General features: G+C 38.9%; 1 protein-coding gene across 3 annotated transcripts in view; it reads left to right on the top strand.

Annotated features, from left to right (window-relative positions):
* DTNBP1 (dystrobrevin binding protein 1) overlaps window positions 1-16334 on the top strand; it is a 139101-nt gene extending 122767 nt beyond the window's left edge. The window contains exons 8-10 of one of the 3 annotated variants that reach the window (XM_073678795.1): window positions 7508-7663; window positions 8964-9107; window positions 14653-16334. In XM_073678795.1, coding sequence (XP_073534896.1) covers window positions 7508-7663; window positions 8964-9107; window positions 14653-14906 — 554 coding nt within the window. In that variant the 3' untranslated portion in view covers window positions 14907-16334. Of the gene's footprint in view, window positions 1-7507; window positions 7668-8963; window positions 9108-10547; window positions 10788-14652 lie in introns of those variants that run through there. The other 2 variants (XM_073678796.1, XM_073678797.1) reach the window with 2 other exon arrangements.

Here is a 16334-nt window from a genome sequence, read left to right as displayed (position 1 = left end):
ATCAAAAGCATTGTGCACCAATATACATATCCATAGGCTGGAGACAGGATGTCTACCTCAGGAGCAATGGTATACAATTCAAATCCACAGGGGCAGTGTACATATGTAGATTACACTAGGACATAAAAACAGGATCTGTATTCAAGTTCACCACAGAAGGTGTGTGTACCTGTATCATCCAGGAGGCTGGAGGGCCTATACTCATTCCATATGTAGATGCAACCTTTACTTTATCACTAAAACAAAGGACATCACACAAAGAACACCGGCCTTCTCGCCTAGCAGGTTCACAACCTTGTACCTAGTATCTCTTGATAGAGTCCTGGAAATATCCAGCACTCAAATTTAATGCAGAGTTCAGTCATTCCTATGATATATATATATATTGTACCTGTTGGCCTCCAACAACGGCGATGATTGTGCAGTAAAAATCACTTGGCAATGTCATTCTCAGTTCATGAGCTTGCATCAAAGTCCAGAACTCGAAATATGACATACATGCACATCATGTCGAAAGGGTTGATAAGCATTTTTGGTCATCCAATCACTAATAAAATTGCAAACTACTTTATTTACCAAAATTACTTTAATCCAAGGAATCATTCAATGGTGCCAATAGGTGTCTCCCTTGTGGTGTTTGCCACCCTGTGCTTGTTGTCAAGTGTAATCTGTCTCTAGCAGCAGAGATCTTTAGATAGTTTACATGAAAGGATGGGCAGGTTTTTGGTTCTGTCTTTGCTCACCTCTATGTCATACTTCATATACGCATAAAAGAGAGGCAGGCATTCAGTTTAGGGCAAAACGGACAAAATATTTAAACAGTGGTTTGCTGTGAAGTGAGAAAAAGGAAGTTCCAGTATCTGTAGTGCTGACAGAATGCTAAAGAGGAATTACTCACTCAAAAAGAATGGATGGCACATTACGGAACATGAAAACAAGGATAGTTCCTTAACATATTAGACTGGTATGTCTACCAAAAGCAAATGTAACTTCTGGATATGAGGAGAGTAAGACTATGCTTTTACTTTGATTGTGGCTGACATAGGCGCACTTTAAAGAGGACCTGTCACAAGATAAAAAATGGCTAGGTTTTCCTCTTATTTTATTCCTGCTGTTTGCTTGAGTATTCTGTTTAAAAACCATCCAAAAACAATATCCACACCATACAGTTTCAGAAGTATTGGCCTTTTTGTTTAATGCACTTAATATGCTAATTTTTATGGTCTTTTCCAAGACTCATATCTCTGAAACTGTGAGGCAGATTTAAAAGAAAAAATAGAATACAACAAAAACAAAAACTAGCCATTTTTCACCTGGTGACTGACCCTCTTTTAGGCTATGTGCCCACGATGCAGAAATGCTCAGGATTTTTTCCTGAACATTTCTGCATCTCCCTGGCAGAAAAAAACGCATGCGGATTGTACATGCGGATTGTACATGCGGATTGTACATGCGTTTTTCCTGCCAGGGACATGCGGATGTGAAGCGTTCTTCACTTGCATTTCCGCATGCGGGTTGACAAGCGCTTTCCAAGCAATTTTAGCATCACTTGGAAAGTGCTTGACAACTTGGTCACACTATTTAAATCCATGCAAACGGCATGGATTTATATACTGTGACCTTAAATAATGGTTAAAAATAAAAAAAATAAATCTATACTTACCTTCCGATGGCCCCCGGAGTCTTGCTTCGCTCCGTCCTGGCTGCTGGCAGATCGCGGTACACTACACTGAAGGACCTGCCGTCACATGACTATGACGTCAGCGCAGGTCCTCCAGTCCATCGCGATCTGCCGGCAAGGGAGGACGAGCGCACCGTGGGCCATCAGAAGGTAAATATAATATTTATTTTTCATTTTATTCTTTTTTTTTTTTTTTTTTTTTTTACAGTTTTCTATGGTACCCGGGTCCAGAGACCTCTCCTCTAGACCTGGGTACTATCCGCACATTGAAACGCATGTTTTCCCTATGTGCTTATCTAGTGAAGCGGAATCCAAGCGTTCTAATGCAAGTCAATGGTGGCGAAAACTCAGCGCTTCCACAAAATAACTGGCAGTGCTGCGTTTTTTTCCGCAATGATAATCCGCAGCGGAAATTTCCGCAGCATGTGCACAACACATACGGATTATCATTGCTCTACATGGCAGGCCTTCTACCATGCGTTTTTTAAGCGTTTCTGCAGTGTTTTTGCCACTGCGGAAACGCTTAAAAAACGCATCGTGGGCACGATTAAGCTCTGCTATTTTAGTGTTTATCATCCATATTTCTTTAAGGCAATAATTCGCAGGATTTCACTACCACCCCTCTCCCCCAAACTGTTTATATGCGCATGTAGCTCTTTCAAAGATAAGTATAGCAATACCATTACATGGTCTTTTCCTTTGTTACGGAGTAATGTGTTTGAATTGATTTGCAATTGAGGCTGTAGAACTGAAGCCTTTGCCACTCCAGCTCTATTCCCCACCCAACGCTGCCCCCTCCTGCATGACTGACTGTTCCTTTGCCTGAAGTCACACAGCATGGAGACTGGCAGTCAAGTACGACGTTGCGGCACTGGGCGTGGAATAGAGCTGGAGTGACTGAGGCTTCAGCTCTACAAATAGCTCTCCAGCCTCATTTGCATATCAACTCAAATGCTAGTATCTCATTAACCGAGGACTGGACTGCTCATGTGCAGACATTGCTGGACTTGTCTAACAAAGAGCTACATGCCCATATAAATAGTTTGGGAGGGGATGAAATTCTGCTGACAGAATCCCTTTAAGATCCCATTGATTTTTGTGGGCATATTATAGGCATTATATTAGTTGCTGTTTGCCGTGTAATGAAAAATGGGTTATAACAATAGGAATTTATCCATATAGAGTGTGGATATTCTGTAAAGAGATGTGAATGTTTGACTAAGCAAATAAGAGTTCTTAGGTGCTTGAATATTCCAGCGTTAAAATTACATTTGACAGAAGAAGCCATGTCTGTGTTAATTGGAGGCTGATAACTTCAGTGTGTTCAAATAATCATTACAGCACATCCACCAATATTCTTAAGATTTCCACTACTTTAATCTGATCTCGGGGAAAGAAAAGAGCATTATGTGGCGTTCTATATATAGGTCATGTAATAATAGTTCTTCGGGTTGGCCTGTGAGCTAATTCCTTTTTTCTATTGACACGGAGTTACAGAATCTCTTTGACAGTGTTTCACATCCAATATGAAGATTTCTATCATTTTCTCAATAAGCCTAAGGTCTTCTTTGGCACTGCACTGTGCAAGGTCAGAGCTTAACATATTGAGATATGATTACATAGAGATAATCCTTCAATCGTCAGACAGTAGCTAGCATTAAGCAACAGTCGATTAATAATCCTCACTGCCTAAATTACCACTAAATAGCCCAGTAAAACATGTAGGATGTGTTCCACATGTTACAAGCAATTATTTAATGTTCGGGGGGGTTTTCAACTTAAAGAAAACTGGTCATGTTAAAAATAGTATCTGATCTATAGGCATATTGTTATAAAGCAGGAGGATCAGATTGATATTCATTTTTTGCGAAAAGTTTCAGCAAACCTTGTATTTTATGAATTGAAATAATTAATAATAATTAATTGTAGTCAGTCTTCCATCTATGACTAATTGGGCATGCAGAGATAACGGTCAGTCACTGAGGTTAAATTATACTTTTATCTTTTCCAGCACACTTATACAGTGGGAAAATAAGTATTTGATACACTGCCGAAGTTTTCCCACCTACAAACAATGGAGAGGTCTGTAATTTTTATTGTAGGTACACTTCAACTGTGAGAGACAAAATCTTAAAAAAAAAAAAAAAAAAAAAAAAAGTCCAGAAAATCACATTGTATGATTTTTACATAATTAATTAGCATTTTATTGCATGAAATAGTTATTTGATACAAAAACAGAACTTTAATATTTTGTACAGAAACCTTTGTTTGCAATTACAGAGGTCAGATGTTTCCTGTAGTTTTTGAGCAAGTTTGCACACGCTGCAGCAGGGATTTTGGCCCCCTCCTCTATACAGATCTTTCAGGTTTTGGGGCTGTCGCTGGGCAACATTGAGTTTCAGCTCCTTCCAAAGATTTTCTATTGGATTCAGGTCTGGAGACTGGCTAGGCTACTCCAGGACCTTGAAATGTTTCTCTACTCCTTAGTTGCCTTGGCTGTTTGTTTCGGGTCATTGTGATGCTGGAAGACACAGCCACGACCTATCTTCAATGCCCTTACTGAGGGAAAGAGGTTGTTTGCCAAAATCTCATGATACATGACCCCATCCATCCTCCCTTCATTACTGTGGAGTCATCCTGCCCCCTTTGCAGAAAAGCACCCCCAAAAGTATAATGTTTCCGTCACTATGCTTCATGGTTGAAACGGTGTTCTTGGGGTTTTACTCCTCCTTCTTCTTCCTCCAAACACGTCAAGTGGAGTTGATACCAAAAAGTTCTATTTTGGTCTCATCTGACCACATGACCTTCTCTCATGCCTCCTTTGGATCATCCATATGGTCATTGGCGAACTTCAAACGGACCTGGACATGTGCTGGCCTGAGCAGAGGGACCTTGCGTGCCCCGCAAGATACATGACGACGGCGTGGTGTGTTACTAATAATAATGTTTGAGACTGTGGTCCCAGCTCTCTTCAGGTCATTGACCAGGTCCTCCCGTGTAGTTCTGGACTGATTCTTGACCTTTCTGAGAATCATCCTTACCCCACAAGGCGAGATGTTGCATAGAACCCCAGACCGAGGAAGATTGAAAGTCACCTTGTGTTTCTTCAATTTTCTAATAATTGTGCCAACAGTTGTTGCCTTCTCACCTAGCTGCTTGCCTATTGTCCTGTAGCCGATCCCAGCCTTGCGCAGGTCTACAATTTTGTCCCTGCTGTCCTTAGACAGCTCTTTGGTCTTGGCCATGGTTGGAATGTGATTAATTGCTGGTGAGGACAGGTGTCTTTTATACAGATAATGAGTTCAAACAGGTGCAATTAATACAGGTAATAAGTGCAGAGTAGGAGGGCGTCTTAAAGAAAAACTAACAGATCTGTGTGAGCCAGAATTCTTGCTGGTTGGTAGGTGATCAAATACTTATTTCATGCAATAAAATGCAATTTAATCATTTCAAAATCATACAGTGTAATTTTTTGGGTTTTTATTTTTAGATTCTGTCTCACAGTTGGTGTATCTACGATAAAAATTAAAGACCTCTCCATTCTTTGTAGGTGGGAAAACTTGCAAAATCGTCAGTGTATCAAATACTTAGTGTCTTATGTGATGTACAGTGGGGAAAATAAGACTTCTGTATACGTTAGAAAGGATTCACAGAGGCTGCTTTATCTGCATCACATAAAAGACACAAATAGATCTATACATCACATATGATACACTGAGACTACTCTATGTGCATGACATAGGATAAACTGAGACTGCTGTATATGAATCACATAGGAGACACTGAGACTGTTATATACATTACATAGCATACACTGGGACTGCTGTATATATGTACATCACATAGGAAACACTTGGGCTGTTGCATGCGCCGAGGTGTTCAGTAGTGAACGCTGCATGCACGTGCCCACTCTCCAAGGAGCAATTAAAAGGCTTGTGGCCCAAGCACTGTGGCCCATCAGAAAGCTGCCAGAGCGAATGATGCCATGGGCTAGAGGTTCTCCACCCCTGCTGTTTTCACTTCTATTTTTTTATTGAATTTTTTTACTTTGCTGCATTTTTTCCACACGTGCCTAAAACTTTTACTACTCTGTATAATATCCTAAAGAATTTATTTTCCTCTACAACCGCAAAATTCAGTTTTGAGATTTGTGCGTTTTAAAGTCCTGGCTTGTATAGACAATCTTTCGCGCATTGGAACTCTGCTATTGAAAGTAATACTTGTTTTTCTTAGTATAATTTATGTGTATTTTCCAGTTTTTAGTAAGTAAATCAAAACAATGTTTGTGCACTTTTTTAGCATTCTCGGCACTAAATTTTTTAAAATTGTTTAAGTGGTTGAAACAATCATTTTATTAGTGATGATTTATTATTCATCCTGGATCCTGGAGGTTCAGAGCAAACTTACATGATAGAGTACAGAATCTACAATAAATACTGTACACTGTGCTTCTCTATTTCCATTTGCCAGATATTTAGACTTGGAGTCGGACTTGCTTTTGTATTCTTTCTTTACTGATGTCAAAATTCTCATGTGGCTATGGGAATCCTATGTGATTTACCGTAAATGGGTTTTCTCAACCTCATAAATGGGTAAAATTGGAAAGTGTTTATTAAAACAAAACAAGCTACTTTGCGATTTATTTTTATTAAAAATCTTTTCCATTGTCAGGAACGGAGGCATTTTGTGTGTTCAAAGTGTAATACATAAGAAGCCTTTAACAGCTCTTACGTGCTTATCAATTCATATAGACATTAGTTTGTCATGTGATTTGATATTTATGTCAGCATAAAATTCATATTCTTTATTGACGTCGCATTACCCAGTGTAAACCGGGGATGTGCTGCCTATAACATGCACTGTATATGAGGATAGATATTGCATTAGAGATCGTTATGTCACTATCACAAGCCAGTAAATGAGCACCTTAATGTAGACCATCAGCCATTGTTGCGGTCCTGAAATTGGCCAGTGTTAATTCACCATTAGTATGACTCTCTTTTGTTATGCAATTTGCATGTAAAAAAATTTGTTTGTGTAGGATTTCATATGTCATAAAAGTTCCTGATCGGGGTGACCTGGCCAAAGTGATCCCAAGAACTGAGGAATTGCTTTCCCTTCCAACAGTGAAGAACATGGCCTTGCACTATAGTCATTTGCCATTAAAGAAATGTACCACTAGCTTACTTTACTGAGGACTCAAATTGCTGGAACTTAAAGGTCACCTATCATCTGATTCATTCTTCTCAAGCCATGGCCGGCATGAATCGGACATTGGCTGCACTATTGGCTTCTTCCCTGTCCCCTTACCCTTACCCCTTAATCTCTTTGACTGAAAGCTCTCCTTATGCACACACACAGAGAGAGTGACCTATCAGTCATGGGTATTGGGGCAGGAGAAAGTAGTTTAGGACCTCCTTTAAATAGTCAGTCGAGATGCAAAGTTCCCAGATGGCTTTTCAAAGTACATTTTCTCTGAAACCCCACAAAATGTAGGAGTAAAACATGCCGGGTTGCAGTAGCACAGCCAGTGACCGATTCATGCAGTCTTTAGTTTGGGCAGTATGAATTAGATGACAGGTTCCCTTTTAATCTTGAGAGTTAAAATTTTATGACAGATCTTGTCGCAATAGGCATTTCCAAGCTACTCTTCACCCCTTTTATGAAAACTACATGGTATACTCAACTAATGCTGACACTAATGCTGACGTAAATGCTACCTAATCCGTTGCAGTTATCATGATCACAAATTATGTTGTGTTACAACCTCCAGGTTATATGCTACTGTGAAATCTCAAATTATCTTTTTTTATTCTTTCCTTATAGCTGATCTGGATTCCGAACATACTCAGAGGGTCTTGGACATGGAGTATGCCCAACAGATGAAGTTAAAAGAACGACAAAAGTTCTTTGAAGAGGCATTCCAGCAGGACATGGAGCAATACTTGTCTACGGGATATCTGCAGATAGCAGAGAGACGAGGCAGGTCACCTCTATATATTATTCTTTACTGTTTTTTTTTTCTTAACTATATCTTTAGTATAAAGTGGTCAACTTGATGCCAAAAATGTGTCTGTAGAGTATGCCGTTTTTATACACTATACCCCACATTTAATTTTATATTTAAAGGCTATGAACACATTTATTATGATTTTTCTGTAATACAAAATTAAGCAACTTTTTTTGAATAGTGTTTATAATTTTCCTACCATTTGGCTGTTGTAGTGTCTGTTTAACCTCTTCATATAAGTAGCTCTATTGCTACTGACATCACACTGCCCCATTTCTGATTTGGCTCTCAACACTCTTCTAAAAACAGCAAGGAGGGGGAGGAGGATATACGTAGAAGATTAAAGGGGTTGTCCACTACTTTTACATTGATGCCCTATCCGTAGGATTGGGCATCAATGTATGATCGGCCGGGGTCCCACACGCGGCACCCCCGCCGATCAGCTGTTATCGGTGTACTGCACATCCACCTCCTATTCAATTGAATAGCGGCCACTACCACTTGACGGCGGAGCCCCGCAGATGAGCACTTCCGGCCATCGGCACCAATAACAGCTGATCGGCGGGGATGCCGATCATACATTGATGCCCTATCCTACGGACATCAATGTAAAAGTAATGGACAACTTCTTTAAGATGCGGAGGACAAGGAGAAGGGGGGAAGTTGTACCTTATCAGTGTAGGTACAAAAGAAAAGCACTTACAAGGCTTCCTGGGGAATCACATGAGTGCTAACACAACAGGATACATACATCTTATTTTGTTTTCCTGTATTTAATGTATGAAGCTTTCAATATGGCTAAAAGAAGCTATCTAGGTTTTAAGAACTGAGGAGCTATTCATGAGATAGGTAAATAATATAAAAGTGGTGGCGTTCTGACAACCAGTGCCCTCACTGATCAGCTGAATATTGCTCCAGCAGTAGGTGGGACTAAGTGATGTACTGTATATTACTTGGTGGCCACTGCTGAGTACTACACTTTGTCTCTTGCAAGTGAATGGAAAATAAACAGCAGTCACCTAAGCAATGTACGGGGCTGCTGTGTTTCCCTGCGTACATCGATTAGTCCCGGCCTCTGCAGAAGCAGTACTCAGCTGATCGGTGGGGGTGCATGCACATCTCATATTGATAACCTAGCCTGCGGATAAGTAAACTGCTTTTAAGTCCTAGATAACCCTTTTAACATAATGACCCAAGAAATTTAGGAAACGATAAAAGGATGTAAAATGATGGGTCTTTTACAGCTGTTCAGTATAATCTTGTTGTTTTAAGAACCAATAGGAAGTATGTCTTCAATGGAGGTGAATGTTGACATGTTGGAGCAAATGGACCTGATGGACATGTCTGATCAGGAAGCACTAGACGTCTTCTTAAATTCAGGAGGAGAGGACAACAGCATGTTATCCCCTATAATAGGTACGGGTAACCTGCATATTCTCTGCAATGCTATCTATAAGATTATCATGTATTTCAATGCCATTATAGTGAGGATATTATCTAATTATGCAGAATGTTTTATTTACTTAATATGAAATGGTAACACTTAATCTGGCTATGCATGTGCTGAGTGAGTAATGGGGAAACATATCTCCTTTGCTTGTCTCATGAAAATCCACTATTAGATTATTGCATCCTTTTTGCCATAGAACAGGGGTGCACAACCTGCGGCCAAGGGTTCACATGCAGCCCGCAAAGCCATTCTGTGTAGCCCCAAACCATATGGGCAGAATGCTTGACTGACAGGTTAACTATAGATGAGCAGCTACGCACACAGAAGAGTAGTGGCAGCAGCTGAGGATCAGGGATTGGCAAGTACTAATGGTGGCCTGTGTAGACATCTCTGGTTGCCTCATACATTAGTAGAAATGGGTTCTCTAGACCAGTTTTACACTTCAGATAAGAGTATGAATTAGGTGGCCATGTCTGTGGCTCTCTCCATGGTAGTTTGAGAGTTGTGAAACACTAGGCAGAAAGTACAAAACCCATGATATTTGGTAGAGAGCCATGTGCTCTTTAAAGTAAATTAAGACTTTTTTTTACAAGGATTTATAAACAAATTTTACTGCAAAATCCACATTAAAACATTTCTTCCAATACTTTGAATAAGCTTCCTATTGGTTTTACTGGGAAATGTTCAAAATAAAGAGTGCACACAGTGCTTTGTGTTTTTCAATGTAAGCTTTTCCCTTTATGATCAGCAGGAAATTTATTCAGAGTATTTGATGCTTTTTTTATGTGGATTTAGGAGCAGAATATATTTATAAATCCTCGTCAAAGAACTGTGAACGTACCATGAGAGTGCTGATTGGTGGAGGTAAGAGTTGTATAATGAGAATTTGTACCTATCAGACATTTATGGTATATACTTTCAATATGCCATAAATGTCACAGAAGGTAATAACCCTTTAATTTTAGTGTGCCCCCCGGATTGGTTTAGTATGACCATGTGACCCTTGGATCAGAAAAGGTTGTGTGCCCCTGCCATAGAACAAGGGGTGTAAGTGTCAGCTGAAGTCTCCAGCAGTAGTTGATCTAGGAAACACAAAAATTTTTAGCATTTGAAGATGCCCAATAATATGTCTAACAAAAACAGATATGCAGTACAGGTAAGCTGCTGCCGTACACAACAGATTAACTGGTAATGGTCTCTTGGGTATGGGCAGTAGTCTTCTGGAGCCAAGGAAAATTGTACCCTTTTGGCTTCTGCAGAAATTGCTCTGTAGCGTTGATGCCTGAATTTAAAGTTTTGAGCACCACAAGATAAGATTTCTTGCACCAACTCAGATTTCATGTTTAGACTATTAGTAGGATGTGTGGAAACATTTTGGTAAAACTGGAGTTGTACTACAATTGTAGAAAGGATCTCAGAAAAGCTTCAAGGACACCGAGGCATCATCCAGGACTGCAGCTAAATGTTTGTTCAAGGAAGCTGGTTATTGTGTGAAGATGACCTTAATACATGGAGCCAGATATGATATTGTCCTGCTTATGTATAGACGCAGAAGATTGGTTATGCCTTTTCTATAATTTATATTGTGAATTATTTTGTAACTGTTAAATAAAAGTTATATGATTGAGGCTGAAAAACTGTAGTACATTCTGTCTTTTTAAAGAAGGAAATCCATCTGATCTAGTTTCATGACATAAGAGAATGAGGTCTTGTTCTTTATTTATCATTTTAAACTTATTCAGTCTTTTTTTAAATAGTGTTTGGCTCCACTTTCGAGTTAGTAGATCTACCATGGACTCAGAGATAAGGATATACAGTTAGGTCCATATATATTTGGACAGAGACAACATTTTTCTAATTTTGGTTCTAGACATTACCACAATGAATTTTAAACAAAACAATTCAGATGCAGTTGAAGTTCAGACTTTCAACTTTCATTTGAGGGTATCCACATTAAAATTGGATGAAGGGTTTAGGAGTTTCAGCTCCTTAACATGTGCCACCCTGTTTTTAAAGGGACCAAAAGTAATTGGACAGATTAAATAATTGTAAGTAAAATGTTCATTTCTAGTACTTGGTTGAAAACCCTTTGTTGGCAATGACTGCCTGAAGTCTTGAACTCATGGACATCACCAGACACTGGGTTTCCTCCTTTTTGATGCTCTGCCAGGCCTTCACTGCGGTGGTTTTCAGTTGCTGTTTGTTTGTGGGCCTTTCTGTCTGAAGTTTAGTCTTTAACAAGTGAAATGCATGCGCAATTGGGTTGAGATCAGGTGACTGACTTGGCCATTCAAGAATATTCCACTTCTTTCCTTTAATAAACTCCTGGGTTGCTTTGGCTTTATGGTTTGGGTCATTGTCCATCTGTAGTATGAAACGACGACCAATCAGTTTGGCTGCATTTGGCTGGATCTGAGCACACAGTATGGCTCTGAATACATCAGAATTCATTCGGCTGCTTCTGTCCTGTGTCACATCATCAATAAACACTAGTGACCCAGTGCCACTGGCAGCCATGCATGCCCAAGTCATCACACTGCCTCCGCCGTGTTTTACAGATGATGTGGTATGCTTTGGATCATGAGCTGTACCACGCCTTCACCATACTTTTCTCTTTCCATCATTCTGGTAGAGGTTGATCTTGGTTTCATCTGTCCAAAGAATGTTCTTCCAGAACTGTGTTGGCTTTTTTAGATGTTTTTTTAGCAAAGTCCAGTCTAGCCTTTTTATTCTTGATGCTTATGAGTGGCTTGCACCGTGCAGTGAACTCTCTGTATTTACTTTCATGCAGTCTTCTCTTTATGGTAGATTTGGATATTGATATGCCTACCTCCTGGAGAGTGTTGTTCACTTGGTTGGCTGTTGTGAAGGGGTTTCTCTTCACCATGGAGATTATTCTGCGATCATCCACCACTGTTGTCTTCCGTGGCCGCCCAGGTCTTTTTGCATTGATGAGTTCACCAGTGCTTTCTTTCTCAGGATGTACCAAACTGTAGATTTTGCCACTCCTAATATTGTAGCAATTTCTCGGATGGGTTTTTTCTGTTTTTTGCAGCTTAATGATGGCTTGTTTCACCTGCATGGAGAGCTCCTTTGACCGCATGTTTACTTCACAGCAAAACCTTCCAAATGCAAGAACCTCACCTCAAATCAACTCCAGGCCTTTTATCTGCTTAATTGAGAATGACATAACGAAGGGATTGCCCACACCTGTCCATGAAATAGCCTTGGAGTCAATTGTCCAATTACTTTTGGTCCCTTTAAAAACAGGGTGGCACATGTTAAGAAGCTGAAACTCCTAAACCCTTCATCCAATTTTAATGTGGATACCCTCAAATGAAAGCTGAAAGTCTGAACTTCAACTGCATCTGAATTGTTTTGTTTAAAATTCATTGTGGTAATGTCTAGAACCAAAATTAGAAAAATGTTGTCTCTGTCCAAATATATATGGACCTAACTGTATGTAGGATTCTGATGTTTGGTATTTTAGCTCTTACCAACCATAACAGCAGTCAGTCAGTCCATGCAGTTGCTCTACAGACATGGTCTTCTTCATACAAGACCATGCTAATCATCCCTATTTCAATTCCTTATCACTCCCTGTTGTATGATTTACCAATTTATCTTTTACTGGTAATGGGTGGGAAGAGGAACACTAAAACACAAATCTAAAAGTTTGGAGCCAGCAAGGTACCTGCCTAACATCAAAATCTTCTTGTACATGGCAATTTACTACTTAATACCCAATGTCACAGGGCATTAGGTTTTAGGATTGCTTGAAATGAAATACAAGTAAATAAATATAAAGTCAAGTCTTTGTGGTCTGAGCTACACCTAATCTTAAAGGAAGCTAAGTAATTCTTATTTCTAGATGAAAATAAGTAAATCAGGAACTTCTGATGTACAAACTAGAAACATTTCAATTTAAAGTGGTAAAGTTTTTTGTTGACTCTACCTGATACCCGATAACCCCATTCTGCAAAATGACAGAATTGTACATCCGGATTGCAATTGCTTTCCCACAATCTGATGTAGCATTACGTCACAAAGATGGCATGGGCACAGGAGTTAATGCCCTCCGCATTAGGAGCTGGCTGTTATACACCGATATGCTCTTGCTGCATGTGCTGAAAAAACTCACGGATAGGTTTAGAGAGCGGGAGATCTATCTATCTATATAAAAAAATATAGATATATAGATAGAGATATATATCTCTATATAGATATATATCTATGATAATGCTGCAAAAGAAAAAATGCCAGAATTACTGTTTCTGTTCAATTTTCCTCACAAAAAAATGTAATTAAAAAGTGATAAAAAATCATATGTATTCCAAAATTGTACAATAAAAACTATGGCTCATTAGGCAAAAAAACTGTCCTCATTAAAGCTGAGTAATCTGATAAATAAAATTTATGTCTCTCAAAATATGACAACCAAAAAAATTTTTTACTTTTTTTAAAGTGATTTTCTTGTGTAAAGTAGTAAAACATAAAAAAAAAAAACCTACACATTGGAGACCACTGTAATTGTATTGATTCGCACAACACATATTGTCCTGCAAAAACAATCCCGAACACAAGTTTGTCAGAAAGCTAAAGCTATGGGTACCAGAATATGGTGGCAAAAAAAAAAAGATTTTGTTTTTAAAGTCATTTTTTGCATTGAAGTAGCAGAGCGTAAAAAAACTATATAAATGGTGTATTGTGATTTCATCAACCTGAAGAATAAGATAACATGTCAATTATGCCTAACAGTGAATAGTGTTTAGGGAAAAAAAGAAAGTAAATTTAGAATTTTGTCAAATGAGTATTTATTGTGCAAATTAATAAAACATAAAACGTATATAAATTTGTTATCTCTATAATCGTACTGACCTACAGAATAAAGCTAACACTTTACTTGTGCAGTATGGTAAATAGCGTAAAAATAGTTAATAAGTTAGACGCACCCCAAAATGATGTCACTGAAGTAAAACTCATCCTGAAATAAACAGCCTAGTATGACGGTCTTTCAAAAAAAATATATAGTTATGGCTCCTGGAGCGCAATAATAGCAATAATAAGAGTGGGGGAAGAAAAAAAGGTTCTACATAAAAGGCAAAACTGGTTGTGCTGTCAAGGGGTTAAAAGTACAAAAAAAAAGTTGTACAGACCTTTTTTTGTTCTCTGGCTTAAAAAAGATTGCAGTTGGGACTGATGGTTACATTATTGAGGTCAATGTGAACGGTTCCATTTTAAAGTGTATCAGTTCTTCTTCAGTTTGAAGCCAATCCGGATTTTTTGTCTACTGGTCCAGTTTAAAACAGATGAATGTAATGTACAGAAAAAAAGACTTCAGTGCAGTAGCTCCTATCATGTGGTTTTTTGAATAAGAGCTGGAATGTAATTGGTTGTGTTGTGATCCACGTTTCTTTTGCTTATCCATGTGTGCTCTTAATATATTGTAAGCAGATCTCATGCCTCATTACAGTTTCTCTTTGTCTTCTCTCTTCATGTTGGTTGCTAAAGGCCCTGACTTTGACACTTGTCGAAATGAGATCTCTCTTCAGGTTCCCAGCCAAGCAGAACTCAGACAAAAACTTTCTTCCTTGTCCTCTACATGCACTGATTCTGCCAGCCAGGAAAACAGTGAAGATGGTGGGGAATCGCCCATTATCCAGTCAGATGATGAAGATGTTCATGTGGACTCTGTACCTGGTGTCGGCCATGTTGCAAAAAACCGTTCTGATGCAAGTGATGAAAGCGATTCCCACACCGTGTGAAGTTGGAACTGTGTGGTTTCTATATCCTGGAGTGTTAGCCATCGTGTACTAATCCACCTTACTGTGCAATTGTTACCCTACCGATTTACACAAAGTATTGTGTACTGGAGTCATTGCGAACAAAATGGTATTAAAAGTGTTTTTTTATGGAGACTGTAAAGTAGTGGAGGAGAGTGGAAACGCTGCACAGTTATGCAGTTTTTCTTGTGTGCTTAGTTTTTTAAGCAACATATTTATCTCTAGGAGAATATTGGACAGAGGTCCTGCATGAACAACCACTGGATTACCAATGCTTTTACTTACACATTTAGCTGCTAGGCCAATTGTTTTTAATGATATGATCAAAGTATTCTACAGAAATTCCTGGTTTACTAGAAATTACGCAAATGTGCCCAATGGTAGGGCATAGATTGATTGACAAGGAACGCTGTGTTCCAAGCTATACTTCATGCATACAATAACTAAAGTGAAGATCCCTTAAATCCCAAGTGTAATGATAATAAAAACATGGATTTTTTTCGCATGCGTTATTAGGTAGTGAGAATAGCAGCATTTAGCAAGAAGGATTCAAACTAAGGGTATGTGCTCACAACATCTTTTAGATTTGAGCGTATGTGCCAAGTTTTGCAAAAGAAGAACACTTCAGGACACGGTGGCGTCTTTTGTCCTGTTGTGGGTTTTTTTCTTTGAGCCTTTTCGTTTTGTTTTCTGCATGCTCTTGGCATCGTTTTCGCCGGCATTGTTTCTTTATTACTTTTTATTATATAAAGTAGTGAGCAGCTTTCAAGTGGAAGCCGCCTGAAGAACGGTCTGAAGCTTCTTTTAACCACTTCACGTTGCCAAAGATGTGAAGCAGATAAAAGAAGTGACCTAAGACTGAAGATAGGAACAGCAAGTCGTTTTGACATTGCAGTTCATATGTTCATTCTTTATGGGGTTTTTTAGGGCTTTTTCAGGGAGGTTATTGAGAAATACCCGCCTGAAAAAGACATTGTATACACATACCCTTAGAACCATGGTAGTTCGTGTACCGCCATATACTTTTTCTATCCCCAAAATATGCATCAACTAATGTACCGTAAGTGGTGAAAAAAGGAAAAGATCCTCTTATGGACCCTATTTCAGAGGGATTGAACCCTAATGTTTCATAAAAGGAAACCCAAAAAAACAACCCTGTATCTAATAGTCACTTTAAGAAGGGGGCCATAAATCCTAGTGTGAATCCAGCTTAATTCTATCTCTCCATATCAGAGATATATACGAAATAATCTGAAGCCGTGATCAACTCGCCTCAGAGGGTGATTATTATGCGAGACAATGAGAACCCTGCCCTGTAGTGCATATCAAAACTGGCTTGAAAACAATACTTTTTTTCATGCAGTATTCTTTGGTTTATCCTGTGCCAACTATTGTGTACTTGCCTTGATG

Source organism: Phyllobates terribilis, unplaced genomic scaffold, assembly GCF_046119375.1.
Source record: "Phyllobates terribilis strain yellow unplaced genomic scaffold, ASM4611937v1 Scaffold_4__5_contigs__length_816908805, whole genome shotgun sequence".
Classification (NCBI taxonomy): Eukaryota; Metazoa; Chordata; class Amphibia; order Anura; family Dendrobatidae; genus Phyllobates; species Phyllobates terribilis.
The sequence above is the reverse complement of the archived record's forward strand: the minus strand, read 5'-3'. Positions and strand labels throughout refer to the sequence as shown.